This window comes from Trachurus japonicus, chromosome 24 (genome assembly GCF_045865225.1).
Source record: "Trachurus japonicus isolate A0001 chromosome 24, Traja_1.0".
Lineage (NCBI taxonomy): Eukaryota > Metazoa > Chordata > Actinopteri > Carangiformes > Carangidae > Trachurus > Trachurus japonicus.
This window is the reverse complement of record NC_140930.1, coordinates 19,364,659-19,383,301: the sequence shown is the minus strand read 5'-3', so window position 1 is coordinate 19,383,301 and position 18,643 is coordinate 19,364,659. Positions and strand designations below refer to the sequence as shown.

Below are 18,643 nucleotides of genomic sequence, written 5' to 3'. Positions count from 1 at the left end.
CATAAGACAGTAACTACATGACAGAGACGTAGATAAGGAGACAAAGACACATAATACGACCAGACAGAAGAGTGATGCACAAAAGGTGGACTCAGACAGAGAAGAGGAACCTTGAACCTCCCTCAGTGAGTGGAGACACAGTGGTTGATATAAGAAACAGCGAGAACACAGCTTCAAAGTCAACACTTGTAAACTCAACTAAGAGAAAGAGGACCAAAAAAAAACAAAAAAAACTTTGTCCATTAGCTCTTATCTAGTTTACTTCCTAAGTAGCCACCTCGTCTCCCTCTGCTCCACGGCGACGGACGACCTCTCTGATGCCAGGCTAGCGGTTGTTACCATAGGAACCACCCCAGAACACCCCACAAATAAAATCTTTGTAGCAGTGAGTTTGAGCGGCTGAGTCTTGTGGAGAAGTCGTCCTTCAAAGTTTTCCGCTAACACCATCGTCACCCATCAGTAGTTTAAAGCGTCGTTACACGTCTCATTAAAATGTTATGATATATGATTTACCAGACACTGCCCTGAAAAGTTACAACCATCCATCCATTGTTACTTTTTACTGCTTATGTGTGCAGGGTCGCAGAGAGAGATGGACAACACTTGAATAACACACACTCACATTCACACCTACAGGTAATTTTAGAGACGCTAATCAACCTAGTATGCATGTCTTTGGATTGTGGGAGTAAGCTGGAGAACCTGGAGCGAGCCCACAGAGACTTAGGGAGAACATTTAAACTCCACCCAGAGAGGGAATCAAACACACAACCTTCTTGCTTGCTATCCCTTACATCACTGTGTCAGCCAAGTAATAACTTCAGTGAAGGTGATTTGACATAAAATACTTTCAGTTCACCACAATTTAGAGACTTTGGAGGGATGTTATTAAAAAAAATGACTGTCAAGAGAAAACCACATAAAAATGGTGTTTTGTGTGTGTCAGTGCACGTAATGATGAAATCAACAAAGAGGGGCAAGTAATTCATTCTTCAAGAGTCTCTGTCTATCTAATCAAAGCGAAGGCACTGAAGTTCAGAACATAAGATTATAACACTAGAGCATGAAAGCAACACAATCCTCCTCACAGTGGAAAAATCACAAAAACTGGGTCAAGATTACCATCACAGCTCTTTAAATGGACCGACTTTACAGATGTCTTTTGGCCTTGTGCTTTGTTTTTAAATAGAATAGCACTCAGTAGACCAAAACGCTGCCAGGGCCAAACAATCCTACGTATTTCATTTTATCCATTGATTGATTTTATCATAACACAGCAGTATAATTTTACTACCTGTTACTACCTACTACCTGTGTGAAATGCTGACGTCAGCGTTATAGAATTCACACAGCTCTGATGGATGAATTTTCTCACTGCCGCCGCTGTTGTTATTGTATGGTTTTATTGGTTCCACGTTGAATGAAATACGGATGTAAGTATATGCCTAAATGCTGCTGGTGCCATATGCTCTGTTGCTATTAATAAGAAGCACAGGTCTGGTGTGTAATGCAGATTCAGCACTTCCCTCCCTCCAGATCCAGTGGAGTATTTGCAGTTACACTTCATAGATGTCATCACTATAAATGTGTCACATCCGTATATCAGTCCCAGAGAAACTAGGTAGAAAGGTAGAAGGTAGAAAAATGCCCTGCCTCACACAGGAAGAAAAGTCATTTTTAGAATAAAAAAGAAAAAAAAGCACCACAGTTTTTCTCTGGCCCGTGCTCGTGCACAATCCTGCTGACAAATGAACAAACGCAAACCAACAAACAATCAGGCACAGGTGAAAACACACATGTATGCCGCATTGATGGAGGTAATTACACAGTATGATTGCTTTTTATTATGATGACTTCAGATTTTCTGTAACTGTTACAGTATGACTTTGATTCTTATCCTAAGATGTCTATAAATGATCCTCTGTTACTCTTCTTCCTCGTCTTACAGAGAAAATGATTATCTCTCAACTTTTCATCTCGACATGAACAACAATTCAATTATCAGGGGAGAGCGCGATTCCTCTACTTTCATCTCTCTGGTGGATGCAAAATATTCAGATAGGATGAAAACTCTACTTGTTGTATGATAATGTGTGAAGTATTATTACTGGAACAATAAAATTCTTTGGGATGCTATGGATGTGTGTGCCTTCACAGACCTGGTATCCATGCTGTAAGCCATTCACCAGCTTCAGGAAATACCATCCATGCCCACGGTGGAACTTCCTCCCAGACACTAACCCAAACAACACACACTGCTTTTTGTTGACCACATACTGGCACATTACACATTAAGTACATCCCTGAGGAATGACACACACAATGGACTGCTTGCCGAGCTTCACTCACAGCACAGTTGTGTAGCCTGGAGCCGCCGCAGAGTTAAAGAGATGAATATTCAAATTTCCCTGCCATGTGTGTGAGCAGATACAATCAGGAAAACTGCCAGCTGTTCGCTTCACAGAGAAATGTCAGTCTGTTTGTTAACACCGTGGCTGATCGGCTTCGCCTGGATTCACTATCTAACTCAAACTCACTCTACCATAACCCCACCCCCCCCTCCGCCCCAACACAGTCAGCCACACCTGTTCAGGTACGTGTCTTTTCCCCCTGACAAAGCCGACGTTAGCGGCTCACAGCGGCCCGACCTACTTCTGGCATTGTCAGCCAAAACGCTGCCGTTAAGAAGGAGAAAGTAATTAATCTCACGCCGAGATGTGAGTATTCTTCACATTGTCTCGTTGGCTTCGACGGACCTCATTTAGAAGCTATTGTAAGTGAGAAAGGGAGGCAATATTTAGCACAGTGCCACTGGGACATGTGGCTAGCATGGCCACATCCACGGGCCTGTCAGTTGATTCAGCAAGAGCCGAATGCTCTGTGAGTAAGTGGGACACTGCAAAGCTTCTTACAACAGCAACAGCAGAATCCACCGGGGTCTTCTGTGGCTTCACGCTTGTGTCGGACACATACGGCCGCTCAAAGTGAGACCAGATTAAAGGCAAAGCAGAGGCTCAACTTGTAATAAATTAAAACTATGATGAGTAGATGAGCTTGTAGGATTTTAATCTGGTTCAGTAACTCATTGTTACTGAATCTGGTTTTCAGTTTCAGTAATCTGTCTTTTTGTTTGACATCCGTTCCTTACATGATTTAATTTTTTGAGCAGCAACCTTGTTGACATCTTGGCAAACATGAGAAGAGAGAGTTGCATGAGGATGTTGGGGGGTTTCTCATGTATATGTACAGTGAATATGAAGCTGAACCCAGGAGACAGTTAGCTAGGGGAAACAGCCAGCCTAGTTCTGTCAAAAGGTAAAATATCTGCCTGGAACACCCTACCTAAAAAAAACCTTATATCTGTTTTGTTTAATCTGCACAAAAACCCAGTGTAAAACTGGCTTTTACAAATGATATGTGCTGAGCCACTGCTGAGCCAGATGCAGCGACTTCCCGAGGTCATGTTACACGACCACGGTGCCCGACAACCAGCGGGGAGGACTCAGAGGTAGATGGGGACAAACATTCAGCTCACTCCTCTTCTGCAGCTTGTGGCATCCTTTGCAAAATGCCACGATTCTCGTTCGGCATCAGACTCTCAATTAATTAAAATCTTCACTCTCGCAGGCCTCTGCTGCAAATTAGACTTTGTTTGTGTGGTTAAATAAAAATATTACAGTCAAGGGGTGTCATTTAGCTCAGTGAGTAGAGCAGGCGCCTCATTTGCAAAGGCTAGTCCTAACTGCAGCGGCCCTGGTTCGATTCCACCGGTGGCCCCATTGCTGTATGTCGTCCCCCCTCTCTCTGTCTCCCCATTTCGTGTCTCTCTACAGCTGTCCTATCAATTAAAATAAAAAAATTACAGTCAAAAAGTTCCCCCCCTGTATCCACATGTGTCCATCTGGATTCTGGACACATGCTGCCTTGGCCTGCACCTGGACTTCAATACAAAGATGCACACATTAAAACAGCTTCCCCGCACAGAAACGGAGAACGCGGACCCTCAGCAAATACACAAGAGCCCTTCAGCCAATATTGAGGCAATATAACATATCCATCCACAGACAGTCTGAGTCGCCTGTGCAGAATTTAAACCAACTGTACCACACACCCCCTCCTCAGCAGCTGTGTGACTTGAGTTTCCTTTTGTCAAGGCTGTGTGCTGTTGTCTAGGTGCTGCACAGTCCTCAGGAGATGCCTGAGTCAACCCTCCAGACACCTAATCCAATTCTGCTGGGGGGAAACCACATCACTGCTTTCATAACTATTTACATATGAAACACTTCACCTGGGAGAACAACTTGATGTTTCAGATAGCTCCAGTGGATCAACAGTCTCTCACGCTGCAGCAAAACACACACTTCTCTCCTTCTCTGGAAGTGTTACACTGTCCACCTGTTTAGGAAGTTCACACACTAATGACTTTACAAGTGCCTCATCAGAGATTCACTGTTAATCAGAGTGCAATAACACAAAGAGCCCGTCCTCCCATTCTGTGCTTTTCTGTGGAGAAACTCATCCCATAGTGATGCTCTGTGTGGCTCTGGCTCACTCTCTCCAGTGTCTCTCCACTGGATGGGATTTAAGCAGAGTGTATTTGTGGGGTTTGGCAGTTTGTTAAAGTGCAGAGTTAGTCATGTGGACAAGATGCATCTGACACACACACACACACACACTCTCTCTCTCTCGGGCATTTCTCATAGAGGCCCTTATGGAGCTGCAACTGCAGCTGTATGATCAAAGACTGGAGACCAGAGGATTAACACATTCTCACACACACACACACACACACACACACACACACACACACACACACACACACACACACACACACACACACACACACACACACACACACACACACACTTGTGACCAATTGTGTCCATACCAAGGACAACACAGATGTCTTACCTTCAAGACTGAGAACCAGAGGCAGACCTCTACACGAACACACACATCAAAACAGCTCAGGTTTTGCAGATAACTAATTAAAATGATAACAGCTTCATGACCTCTTTGCTCTGGAGGTTTAAACAACATGGCAGCAACAATGTCGTGAGATCAGAGATGGGTTCAGTTGGAGTCTGATCTTTCACTTCAGCACCAGATCAATATCCTATTAACACGATCTCAGCGTTCTCAGACCTTCTCTCTGCAACTAAACACTGTACGGCCGAAACAAGCAACCAGACAGCACACAAAAGGAGTTCAAATATCAAAACATCAAACTGAAACAAATGTACTCACTTGCTGCTTATTGCTCAGCTCTGTCTCTACATTTAAGCCTTTTTTCCCCTCTTTTTTCATCCCCTCAAGTTCATTCTCAGCCTGACCACCCATCCCGAAGTGCATATTTCCCTCCCACAGAGAAACACAACAAAGTGTTCTTACCATTCATGGCTGCAGGTGGAGAGAGGGAAGTCCTCTACTCAGCTGGCTAGCTCTCAGACATCTGCAGAGAAAGAGAGAGAGAGAGAAGGATGTGAGTGTAATTGTCTGTGTGTGTGGCTGTGTGTGTGTGTGTGTCACGCAGCAGTGGGCATAAGTGAAGAACGCAAGCATGCATGTGTGAGTGGAAAAAGGGAAGAGAAAAGATAGAAATAAATAGAAATAAATAGGAGAAAAAAATCATCTCCATGTTAACAATGCAAGGGAGGAGGCACGGGGAACGGCTAACACGGGGAGGGATGACAGAGCGAGGGAGGGACGGCGAAGGGGAAATAAAGAGAGAGGAGGGAGACGAAATGACAGAGAGAGGGGAGGATGAGGAGAGGAAGGAGGGAAGAGCAAGAGATGGAGACAATGCCGACAGGGAGAAGTGGGCAAGAGGAGGACGAGGCAGCTGAAGGATACGGAGGAGGGAGGAATGACGGTGGTCCGGGGAGGAAAGCAGCATTTATCATTGTCTGCTCTCAGATCACAGATGGCGGCTCAAGCCGGCAGTCTTCTGCAAATCTTGGTCTATCTTCACTTTCATTCCTGTGACATTCTGGGTTTATATGCAAATCCACTTCTGTCTTTTAATAGAAACACAAATATTTGGAATAAAATCATTTGATTTAATTAGATTTTTTAAAATCTGAATAGGAACATGACTATTTGTCTTGCTCTAAAATAAATATTGGCTTTATTAGGAATAATAATATTTCTTCTGCTTTAGGGCTTAATATTTGTCCTATCAGGGATATAAGTATTGATCTCATTAGGAATATGATTGCCTTGATTCACTTGTAATATAAACAATTGTCATATGTCAATAGTGTCAAGTATTTATCTTATCAGGAATATAAATATACACCGTATTAGGAGAATAGTAGTTTTCTTTTTCGGAAACTCTTGTCTTGTTAAGAATAAAAAATATTGTATCTGCAATCACACGCACATAACACACAAAATAAAGATTTATGGATGTAGTAAGTGCAGCCTGCGTTCAGTGTGGGCAGGCGGCCGGGACCACCTGATGAGATTCCTCTACGGTCTCTGGCAAACTCCCAGAGAGGACAAATGAGCTCATGCAGGTGTTGAATTGGAAAATGGAATCAGTGTTAAAGTCCTCAGCAGGCAGGGCTCCACGTCTAGTCCATCACTTCATGTCCTCTCGATTTTTCTTTCTTTTAATCCTCTTCTTTTGCTTTGCTGTTGTCGCTGAATCACTTTTACAACCCAATTGCTCAGGTAATCCACTTGTCATGTCCTCGATCATTCATGCTTGCCACATCTATAAACTGAAATTGAAACTTTACACCTCTTTATGGAGGTATTTTTCTTTTCTTTCACACCAAATCACGGGTCCCTGTTCCTGCACCTTCTCATTTCATTATTCTAGCAACTCTGTCCGTCCTGTTCTTCAGATTCTATGAGACGTAGCTCTTTATTTCCTCCTCTCATCTATCTATCTATCTATCTATCTATCTATCTATCTATCTATCTATCTATCTATCTATCTATCTATCTATCTATCTATCTATCTATCTATCTATCTATCTATCGCCTGGCCTAGCTAACAAGCAGCTGTGATTCCTGTCAGGTCTAAGCAGCCTCCTCTCTGCTTTCACCAAGTCATTCCTTCACTTTTCCCCCCTCACTCTCACTCTGCACCATTTCTTATTCATCCCTCATATGAACATGCGTCCCCTGTTATATGATTAACACCCAATTTCTTTCATCTCCTGCTCTCCTTCTGCTCTTGTTACACTAATGCTCCATCACCGGCGTCCCTCTTTTCCTGTGAGTTCCTGGAGTGAGGACTGTGGTTGTTGTAGTATAAATCATTCCCCTGCACATGCCGACACTGCCAATTACTTAAGAGCAATGAAGCGCCCACTGTGGCATGTGCATCTACATGTTCTTGTAGATGTGTACAAACTCATGCACACATGACGCCCACAAGCATAAATTCGTCTTGGAAAATACAAAGGGTAAGTTTACCGGATACATCAGCTAAAACTCAGACAGTATAACACAGCAGTCCTACATTAAAGCCTACCATTGCCTTAAATGTTAGAATGATTCGTTTGTTTTTAGATTGGTGTTGATTCAATTTAAAGGACAATTCCGGGCAAATTTAACCTAATATTTTAGGTCTAAAAGAAGGATTCTGAAGATTTTTGTTTTAATTGCTCCTGTTATGCAGTAGTTCTGTCAGTTCACGCATCGCCAAGGCAGAGTATAATGAGAGCCAACCGATCTTCCCTGTTTAGGCTGTTTACATCCCTAAAAGCCGCACATTTTTTCCACAGACAACGTCAAATGGCTATTCAATCATACACCGAGGGGTTTGTTTACTTCAAGCAAGCTGCCATGTTTGTAAACAGAGCTGTAATAGAAAGTCTCGCGAGAGAGTCAAGTTGACGCACTCAGTATATTTACAGGCAGAACAAACAATACTTGATTACTCTTACTGTTACAAAGACGTTGTGGCATGAGTGGCCATTAATGTTCTCATCAAACATCAGAATGAGGGAAAAACGTGATTTCAGTCTCTGTCCCAAGATTACTGCTGCTATACTGGTTTGAGTATTTCTTAAACTGGTCATCTGCTGGGGGTTTCTCTCTCTCACACACACACACTGTTGTGAGCAGAACAGCATATCAGGATGCGCTGCATGATCAGTCTTTGGGGTAGATGGACTATAACAGCAGAAGACCTGTCACATTGATCAAGGGCAGATATCTGAGGGTGCAGTAAACACTGGCCTACCAAAACTGAACAGCTGAAAACTGGAAAAACCTATAGCCTGGTCTGGTGAATCAAAATTTCAGCAGGGAATGTATATGGTAAAAATCAGGAGTCAGTCTATACCTGTCTTTTATAAAGCTGGTGGGGGCTCCAAAGTGGGGGAACTTGAAGACACTTAATTCTAACCAATCATGGTTTCAGTGTCACAACATATCCGAGTATTGTCTCTACCTTGTCCTTGTCACTATTTACCATCTTCTAATGGCTGCCTCCAGCATCATTATGCTCCACGTCACAAAGTAGAAGTCGTCTAAAACTGGTTTCATGACCATAACAGTGAGTTCAGTGTATTTCAGTGATCCCCTCGACCGCCAGATCTGAATCCAACACAGCACCTTTGAGATGTGGTGGAACAGGAGATTGATTGACAGCTGACTAGTCTTCATAGAAAACAGGTTGCAATGTTTTGAGAGCAATGGGAGACTCTGCCTAATACTAACATGGTGTTCCTAATAAAAAGCTCAATGGGATAAAGCTTCACTAGTGTTTCACCTGACATGAAGCCAAGACGCTAGTGAGAGAATATTCATTACTGGGTGAATTATTCCCATATGTCTATGTCTATTGTCTTAATAGACAATACTGTTTCTGTACTGCTTACCCTTCTATATACAAACACTTTTGTATGAGGGTATCTGGTGGTGTTATCCACCCTCATATGCAAACACTTCTGTACCCTGAGGGGTGTGTGGTTTCAAACACAAGCCAGTATCTCCTATTGGCTACCTAAGACAGCCTTCCTTGTTCAAACACGACACATCCTGGATGGAAAAAAAAAAACACAACAGAATCAACAGAAGGCTCAGAGGACAACCCTTTATATCATCACTGACTGCACCCTCAGAGAGTCACAACAAAAATGCTTCATTCAATTTGCCCTGAACGGCCCAAGCGAGCTTGAAAGTACTCGAGCACGTCTGAAATGACATTAAACATTTTTCTGATGAGATTTCTCCCTCGTAGCTCTCCCCCTGGTGATATGACAGATGTTACGCTGCAGAGGAATACTGGAGTTTAAGTGCCACTTCAAGTTAAGCTTCGTCGAACTTCTGAAGATCATTTGGAACAGACACAAAATCACTATTATTCATGATTATCAGAAAAAATGAAATAATTCCTGTATCAACATATCATACTTTTGCTTTTCCACTGACATGTAAACATACGAAGTCAGCGAACAGAGAACGTGACTGAACTTTCAAGCTACTAGATTCATTTGTTGAAGGCATCACAATAAGACTGAATATGCGGTACCATCCATCAAGCTCTATTGTGGGTCTCTGTTGCAGTGGCAGCAACCAAAGCAAAAGATCCCCGACAGGCTTGATGGTGCATTGATGTTTTAGAAATGCAACGTGTAGCTCGTTCAAAGTTTTTGACTTTAGGCTGAACAGCGCGAGTCCCTTTAAGGGCGCACAGCACCGAGGGAGAAAATGAATCAAAGAACCTTTGACTCTGCCCTGCATGCTGATTGACACCTGTGTGCGCTGCACTGGACCGGTCGGATGTCCGTATCAATGCGGCGGCCTGTGTGCGCGAGTGTGTCTGACACACACTTCTCACACAGAGGGGGACCCTGTTCTAGCAAGACACAACCCAGGAAGCTTTGCTGAGCCTGTGGAAGAAAGAAGCCTGTGTGTGTGTGTGTGTGTGTGTGTGTATGTGTGTATTTTCTGCCTATTCACGAGAGCACAGAAACACACAAATACGAACACATCCACACACCTTCCTCTGTTGTGCTGCAGGTGAAAACAGGGAGTCACTCTTTCACTAGAAAGGGTAATACTTCATATCCTTTTGAATACATATGTGGGTCAGCCCAAGCAATGACACACCACCACAGCCTCAACTTCCTCTGTAATCCCCTCCCCCAACTCTCAAAAAGCATCTACTCAGCAGCATACCCTACCTCACATTCTCACCTGTGTCCCTTTAGAACAAAATGTGTGCTCCAGATTCCCAGAATAATGTCAAATTAATAAAAAAAAAAAAAAACCTGTCACATGAAAACACACCTTGAATGCCCTTTAAGTGCATGTGTGCGTTATATAACACTTTTGTCTCTTGGCAGGTGGATGTGCAACAGTCCCTGGGACGGGGCCAGATGCCATCGGAACTACAGTTTAGATGGACTTTGCTACTTCAGCAAAGAAAGCCTCCTCTTTCGGTTTTCACTGAGAGCAGCAGAACAACACACACACACACACACACACACACAGCAAGCAATCTCTATAATTGGTCTATACTGCAGTGAATGAAAACAATGCGTTAACTGCTAAACTTGCACCAGTCATCTCATACAAGAATGGAAAACTGCACTGCCCTAAAACAATCTGAAGGTGTGATAAAAACCTCTTCACATCAAACTGTTTACAGCTGTTGACAGTGAGATAACAATCACAGCTGACAGGCTTCAAACAACAGGTCAGGCTTCTATTATATCTATATGTTATAAAAGATAGGGGTTTTATTTAAAAAATGTCCCCTAAAGTAGTCATTTGTAGATCGGCCATATGAGTAGGCTATACTACTGACTATAAGTGGCAATCTGTTGGCTCTCTGTGAACACACCTTGTCTTTAAGTAGTGAATGTATTTCAAGGAAATGGAGGTGATTAACCTTTGGAATTATATTTAACGATTTAAAAAAATCCCTTATAAACCGCCTATAATGACAGAGTAGAAACTGCTATTAAATCCAGCATTACAGTGGCTAAAACCATATTTCCAGTTCTCACCACACCATACATTCAATGCACTTGATACTGTCAGTGGCAGTGTATTGTTTTGCCAACATGAAAGGCAATGTGTTGTCACTGGCTAAATTGATTTCCCTTTAAATCAGAGTTAGAAAATAAATCAATATGGATTTAGCCATGTTTAGAAATAAATGTACTAAAACGGGAAAAAAAAATGAAGAAGCTATTTTCTCAACCATATGGGTGTTAACCATCTAAAACGGAGACAATAGCCTACCACATTCAGGGTTTCATAGAAGGTTAGATTTTTTTTTTTTAAGGGTGGTCAAATAATGACTACCTCCACTGCAGCTAATGGAAATCACTGTGTTGATAAGCTACCCTGCCTCGCCTTTTTAATTGTAGGGTTTAAAAAAGCAGGACATCCCACTTACCTTCCAAGAACAGGTTAAAAAACAAGGTCAGCAGCGCCACTGCACAACATGTGTCCCGGTTTAAAATCCTGTCCCGTTCAACGTTAATGATTTGGTCATTTACCTGTTGCAGTAGTGAAGCGGCGGTAATCCGACATCCAGCCCGGCAATCTCGCTGCTGAGGAGGGAGGTACTGATCCAGCAGCCTGGGCGGGTGTGTGGACTGGAAATGGGCGTCTCCAGAGAGTCAAGTCCGGCAGAGTTACACACATGACTTCCGGTTACGAACTTTCAAAATAAGACCAATTCAGGCCTATATCTGAGGCAGACAGGCAGTAGCTATCTTTTATCCATTAGTTGAAGTCTACCCCAGCTGAATCTAGACGAGGGAGGAAACACGATGAAACTGAAATAAGATTCTCCTTTGAATATCCTCTATAAATCTGAGATAAACATCAACTCAGTGACCTATAGCCTACTGTGACATCTATCAAAACTAAGACAGACTACAGGTTCATAAAGTAGGCTACATAATTAAATGATTTCAGTGTTCCAGTAAAGGAGTAACTTTGAATAACATTTCACACAAACATTTCAACATGAGAGCAAATATTAGTTATCTAATTTAGCAATCTTTATCGATAATTTTATCGATATATAGGCCTAGATCCTTATGAATTTATGTATTGTTCGAACACTTACTTAGTTAAAAGTGATGTACTCTCTGAATGACTACACTGTCCTATTAGAAAAGAGAAGAGTTGTGTATGGCCACATTTAATTGATAGAATAGATCTATCCAAACAGGGGACTACTTTTATTTTGAAAACACAATCACTTGACCTAGGTCCTAAGCAATCTGTTGATGTTTCTAGTAGCTACAGCAGACCTGGCAACCATAGGTCTAGCCATATTCCTGTGGGACCCATATTTATCAAGTATCATAGAGTGCCATTTTACTCTTAGTGCTGAGAATTTGTGAAATTTAGTCTTTATCAACCTTCTCAAGGCTAAGAATCACTCCTACTCTCCCAGATTTTGGAGAGGTGTCCTAATTGGTTAAGAGCTGCCAGTAGGGTACCACACTGAGAGAGAATGTGTGCAAACCTTCAGGGAACAGAGAGACATTTCTGGCTTTAATTGATGAAGAGTAGTTGATAAAATGATAACGTGTGGACAGAACAGGTATCATCCTTGTCACGGATTTAATAAGAGACGTCATCTCACCATTTCTGAGATGCAATTGTCTCTATTGAATTGCATCCTCCTGGCTTATGGGATACAAAGGTTTAACATTATCTTTGCTGCTGCCCTCATAAGGAATAGAAAAGCTGCTGGTCAGGAGCTCCACCTACAGCCATGTTTCGATATTACATCCACAAGTTAAACCATTACAGGCCTATAGTATGGATCATGGAAGCCTTTCAGCCAGCAGCCGTGTAGCCTTTATCTAAAGAACATCATATTTAAGACACAGCTGAATAGAATATTAGCTGAGAATATAAATTATATTTCTGAACTGATTTTAAATTACACAAAAATCCTAATCATATCATCATGTAGTAAAAGGAGCTGACAGGAGACCACTCTTTTGATGTATCCAAGATGAACACACAGAACCGGACGAGATGTTTGTCATGTTTGTGGTTTCAAAACTTTATATAAAATCTACATTAAGAAAAACAAACAATACAGTCGTTAAGAGGTCATTTTAATTTCTAGTTTCTAGTGTTTAACTGCAAATGTGCAAAAGAAAGACAAAGAAAAAAGTAGTCATTCTCATCTTTACATATGATTTTCATCAATTAGTAGTGATAAAACTGGCAAAACATAAAACAGTCTTTATGATCATTACAATAGTTAATGAGGTAGGCAACATTAATGATCAATATAGTGGAAAGACATGGAACAAAAGAAAAGAAAAACTCAAAGATGGATTAAAATGCCTAAAATTACAGTGTCAGACCCACAAGACAAAAAGACAAAAGTTGTGTTACATGATGCCAAAAAAAAGGTTGTATGAACTTCTTACGTATTACTGTAGCAGTAGCTGAACACAGTCAGGGACAGCTGAGAAATGTTAAGTTTTTCCATCTTGGATCAATTTTTTTCATTCAGTCAGCTTTAAACATGATCACCTATGGATCTATGAAGTATTTAGCTCTTCAATTATAAATCAGTTCAATGCATCCTTTAAAATGAAAGAAAAAGAACAAATTTCGTAGGGACAAACTTTTTGAACTTTGCTAATTCTCTCTTATCTTTTTGGTGTACCAAAAAGAAAGTCATGTCTAATGAGGACCTTGATTTGCATCATTGAATGTCTTGCTCCTGTTTGACGTCCCCTTCACTTTGAAACATCTCCACAATGAAAACTGGCACGTTTTCCTCCTCTTTGATTGATGTACTCTCATTGTCCTGACATAGGGTTATTATGGCATATTCCTGAGATGCTGCTTCAACTGGGAGTTCATACTTGACATCCACGGGGTCTGATTCTGTTTCCGCAATGCTCTCTGGGTCTGTAACAGCTAGCATAGCACATCCCTGAGATGATTGTGGTTCAGCTAGGGTGTAGTACAGGGCGTCCTCTGTTTCTGATTCTGTTTTAATGTGGCTTTCAGACTTTGGACACATGACTACAGTGTATCCTTCAGGTTCTTCTTTGACGACATACATGACATCCTCATAATGTATATGATATTCTTCAGGTTCTGATTTCACAGTGCTATAATGTGAATAGTCTTCCTCCTGTTTGACCTGTACGTTTCCCTGGAGGAGATCTTGACAACCTCCACTCACTGGACTTGGAGCCACGTGCATCGTTGTCTCATCAAACCAAGAATCCTCATTAGATTTCATGTCAACAAAATATACACGATTAGCATCTGAATGGTATCTGATTTGCCGCACAAATCTACCTCCTCCATTCATAGTCATGTCTAAAATTTCGTCTGCTGTTTCAGTTTCAGAGTCAGATCCAGATCCAGATCCAGACCCAGACTCAGTTTCATATTCAGGACCACTGCCATTTTGTCTCTCTGTCTGGACCCTTTGTGTGGCCTTTAAATCAAACACAAATGGTAATTCAAATGTCATATCTGCTTTTTCAGAATCTTTACGGTAGTGTTTGACCATGCTTTTGACTTTGGCTGCAGTAGCCATGGCAAATTCCCAATGCCTGTGATGTTGTGAACTTACATCAAAGTTGTAGTCAAAGATGTCATACAAAATGCCAGGGAAATAGTGCCCTACTTGCTTGATTGCAAATCTATAGATCTCCAAAACTACAGCGCCAGTCAACAACTTTAAGTCCAGTTTTTCCTTGTTTCCTGATTTTGATGTTATATCTAAGTCCAAACCTATCTCTTTGCAAACTGGAAAGCGTTCTGGTTTACACTTTTGAGGTTTCTTTGATTTTACAACATCCACATCACTTGGCAGCGGGGCTTGTTCCTTTGTTTTCAGTGCCAGCTTTCTTTTTTTGGTTGTTTCCTTTCTTTCATTTTTCTGTGTGTCAACTACTTCTTTCAGTTTACTCACATCTGCAGGATGTTTGTAAGCACATGGCTGAATGACAAAAGCTTGATCGAACCATGTTGGCCCTTTATTATGTAATGCTGCCATTCTGTGGAACTGCAGTGCAGGATTTAGATCCCGGCTCTGGGTGCCCAAGTCAAAATTGTGCTCTAGGACATCATTCATGAGCTTGTGTTTAGTTCCGCACAATCTTTTGGCAAAATGAACCACTTCAATCATAGCACCACGTGTGAAAAGACAAGGGTCAAGTTTGTTTTTTGGTTTGTCATTGTCCACACACAGGCTTACACCTATCTTCTTGCAGAGTGGGTAATTGTTCATTATTGTTTCCTCTGCTGCTTGGAAAGAAGAGGGCAGATCCTTTGTTGACTTCTGTGCTGACCAGTTTGCTTTTGCAGAGACTGTGTCCGAGACAGATTCATCCTGACGAAGCTTCGAATTTCTGTCTTGATGACATTTGGGACAGTATTTCGTTTTTGGATAAGAAGAGTGTTCTATGCTTCTTGAGTCTGGGAAGTCAAAAGTCATTTTCAGAGTTCCAGATTTGCTGTTTTTTAACCTCAGAGTTCTGTATTTGTCAAAAACTTGTTGGGCAAAGACAGTGCGACACAGCTCATTCTTCAAATTCAGAGGAAAATTGTACTCCAGTATCTCTGTAATAAAATACTTATGGGCTGCATGCAGTGCTGTAGCAAGAATGTTAATTTCAACCATGATGCCATTGGTCAGTAATTTTGGATTAAGTCTTTGTTTGACCCCAGACCCCACATTGAAATCAAGACCTAATTTCTTGCATCTGGAATAGGAATAAAATAGGCAATGTTCTCCATGAGGCATTGAGAGGGTCTCTTCAATTTGATTAGTCCGCAATTTCCACATCCATAAATCAAGGTCATCTTCACAATTATCGTCAGTGGAACACCCTGCAATTTGGGCTTCAATTGAAACCTGGGAAGAGCCAACACAATGTGCATCTAGATTTGTATTTCTCTGACAACCCATTGCCATGGCTGAGAAATCCTTCATTGTGTGCTTTATTTTCTTAGAGGCAGTTATGCAAGTTGATAGATTTTTTTGCTCCATTATTATAGGAATTTGGGTGAGAATTGTTTTAGCAAGGTCAGAATCTTTATTTTGCCAATCAAGATCAAAGTTGTGTCTGAGGATATCCAGACAAATCTGATCAAATGTTCCACACATTTTTTCTGCAAAGTTTGTCACTTCAGTCATGGCTCCATTGGTCAATTTGTTGATGTCAAGTTTTCTATTTGGTTGACTGCAGATTACACTGAGCTTCAGACCGATGTCTTTGCAGAAGGGATAAAGGTCCGCTCTGTGTTCTTGAGTTTCGGTGTGTGGATCAGGAGGACACAAGGCAGGAGTATCACACTGGTTTACACTGCCCACGATCTGATTGACCTTGCTAATTGATGACACAAGGTCTGAAAGTTCAAAAACCTGTTTTGAAAGTTTGACTGCATCTTCACTACTTTCAAGCCATCTGACTTTATTCATAAGTTCAGATGCAAAACGTTTCCTCTGGTCTTCGCTCCACTGGCCAAAATCAAAGTTATACTCAAGGATGTCCATGATAAAATCCTGCTGGGATGAATTTATTGCCATGGCAAACTTAGCAACTTCCAGCAGAACAGAGGTAGTTAAAGAGTCAACACTCAAGTTTTGCTTTGGGCCAAAGCCAACATTGAATTCTACGCCGAATGACTTGGACTTTGCAAATGCTTTGTCTAATGAGTAGAGGATTTGTTGTCCACGGTTTGAACGCAACTTCCACATGTTGCTGTCCATTTCCATTTCCTCTTCCTTCATGTCATATTTGTTTGGCACATGTCCCAGAATCTCTGTCTTCTCTTTACCACCACAAAATCTTCTTTCGGGTTGTTTTTTTTTTCCAAGTTGCCTTGATATTAAGTTCACATTTGAGTTTACAACTGGTAAACTGGAAGAACTATCAGTTGTGGTGGTGAAGGGAGGTTTGCATGCACGTGAACAGTCTTTTGATTCATGGCGGCCGTCAAGACTAGTTGGGTTTTGTAAGTTGCATCTTTTTTCACTATTTCCTGAATCTGTAACTTTATCTGTGGCTTTGTCTGGGTATAAAGGACATATGTAGTTGTGGTCACCCTCCACTGTTTGACAGAGACCCAAATCGGTGTGACGAGACAGTGTGTTCGCCTTCTCCTCTTCAGCCTTTTCTTTTCTGCGTCGTTTGGTGACACTTTCTTTTGTTGCTAAAAGAGCTCTTTTTTCAAGTTTACTTTTTAAATCGGACCGCCTTCTTTTGCTAACTTCTTTAAATGTATATAATGGAGCTGTAACGGTGGACAAAGCAGATGCTTTTTTCTGAAATGAAAATGGCTCGCTTTGAAACTCTGAATTGACTTTGGAACCAGTGGGAAGAAGTCCCTTCCTCCTTTTCAGCAGTTGTGTTATCCCAATCCAAAGCCGTTTTTTTTCCTGTTGACTTTTCAGAGGAAGTTCAAAATTATGCTTCAACACGCCAAATATTATTGATCTGCGGGATCCAATCAGTATGTTGGCGAAGTGCACTAGTTCCAACATCACGCCCTTTGTTAATAATTCTGGATCTAAACTTTGTTTTGATTTAACATCAAGGCTCAGACCAATTTCTGCACAACAAGGGAACAAAGAGGGAAGACCATTCTCCTTCAGTTCTTCTTCTGACTGACGCTCTGAACTATCTGATTCATCAGCATCATCACTGTCGTCAGCATGTGGTCCATCCATGTCTTCTGTCTTTAAACATTTCAGTTTGTCTTTGTGTTCACCTTCATCCGTGTCAAAGAGAGGAAAAACGTCATGTTTGTCTTCTGGAGGTTTTTGGATCAGGTTCCTGACTTTGTGCAGTATTTGAGAAGTAAACTCCATCTGCTGTTGCTCATTTTTCAAATGAAGGTCAAAATTGTTCTCCAGAATATTTGTAATAAAACGCCATTTACTTTCAGTCACTGTTCCAGCAAAGTCACAGACCTCCAGTATGACACCATTAGTCAATGAATGTAAATCCATTTTTTTCTGTGAGTTGGACCCAACATTAAAATCTAGTCCAATTTTACTGCTGTAATGGAATGGTTCTGGATTTTTTGAATACTTCTTTGCATGCATAATGCGCCACTGCCATACTCTGTTGCTGTCCATCTTTTTATTGCTCTTCAGACCGCAGGTGTCCCCGTTGTCAAACCTCAGTGATCTTCTGACTTCCTTTCCTGCATGTAGTTACGTTAAAAAAAAACGTATGAATGATACACACTATCTCTTCGCCACTTCTCATAAACACATCACATTTATCACACAAAGATATCACATAATTTATAGTTATGTGGTCTTTAAGAGGGATTGTCTCGTTCTTATTTTCATTTTTATCCTTTTAAGAAAATGTTTAAAGGCTTTGTTTTTTTAACTAGTTCTGCATAATATGAACTTGCAGTAACATGTATTTCACGGCAGTGGATTGTAGAGGATGAGAATAGAATACTGTTTTGGTGATGCGCAAAATGTGACACTTACTAGCCTTAACTAATTGTCTTATTCAGGGCTTCAAATGTAATCTCAAAGACTGAGCAAATTAAGACTTGAGTTTGCTACGTACCTTGGAAAATGTGATCAGTTTAGCTATGGCTTGCTCCAACATCTTAGGGTGACACTTTATACTGGCATCCTCATTAGCCACCTGTCCAGTCACTGGTGGGATGGGGCTCGTTCACTGTAGCCCTG

At 41.4% G+C, this 18,643-nt stretch overlaps 1 protein-coding gene and 1 long non-coding RNA gene across 4 annotated transcripts in view; both read right to left on the bottom strand.

The window, feature by feature from the left end:
* The window catches only part of itsn2a (intersectin 2a), a 37,409-nt gene extending 25,818 nt beyond the window's left edge, over positions 1–11,591 (bottom strand). For 2 of the 3 annotated variants that reach the window (XM_085770945.1, XM_085770946.1), the window contains exons 1-2: positions 11,475–11,591; positions 5,392–5,452 (exon numbers count right to left, since the gene is read on the bottom strand). In XM_085770945.1, the coding sequence (XP_085627071.1) occupies positions 5,392–5,398 (7 nt within the window). In that variant the 5' untranslated portion in view covers positions 5,399–5,452; positions 11,475–11,591. Of the gene's footprint in view, positions 1–5,391; positions 5,453–11,371 lie in introns of all 3 variants that reach the window. The other variant, XM_085770944.1, reaches the window with a different exon arrangement.
* A 6,130-nt stretch (positions 11,592–17,721) lies between these two features.
* On the bottom strand, positions 17,722–18,643 carry LOC146961882 (uncharacterized). Its single transcript, XR_015035227.1, has 2 exons — positions 18,519–18,643; positions 17,722–18,135 (listed from the first exon to the last, which is right to left on the bottom strand). It is a non-coding gene; the product is annotated as an uncharacterized LOC146961882 (long non-coding RNA).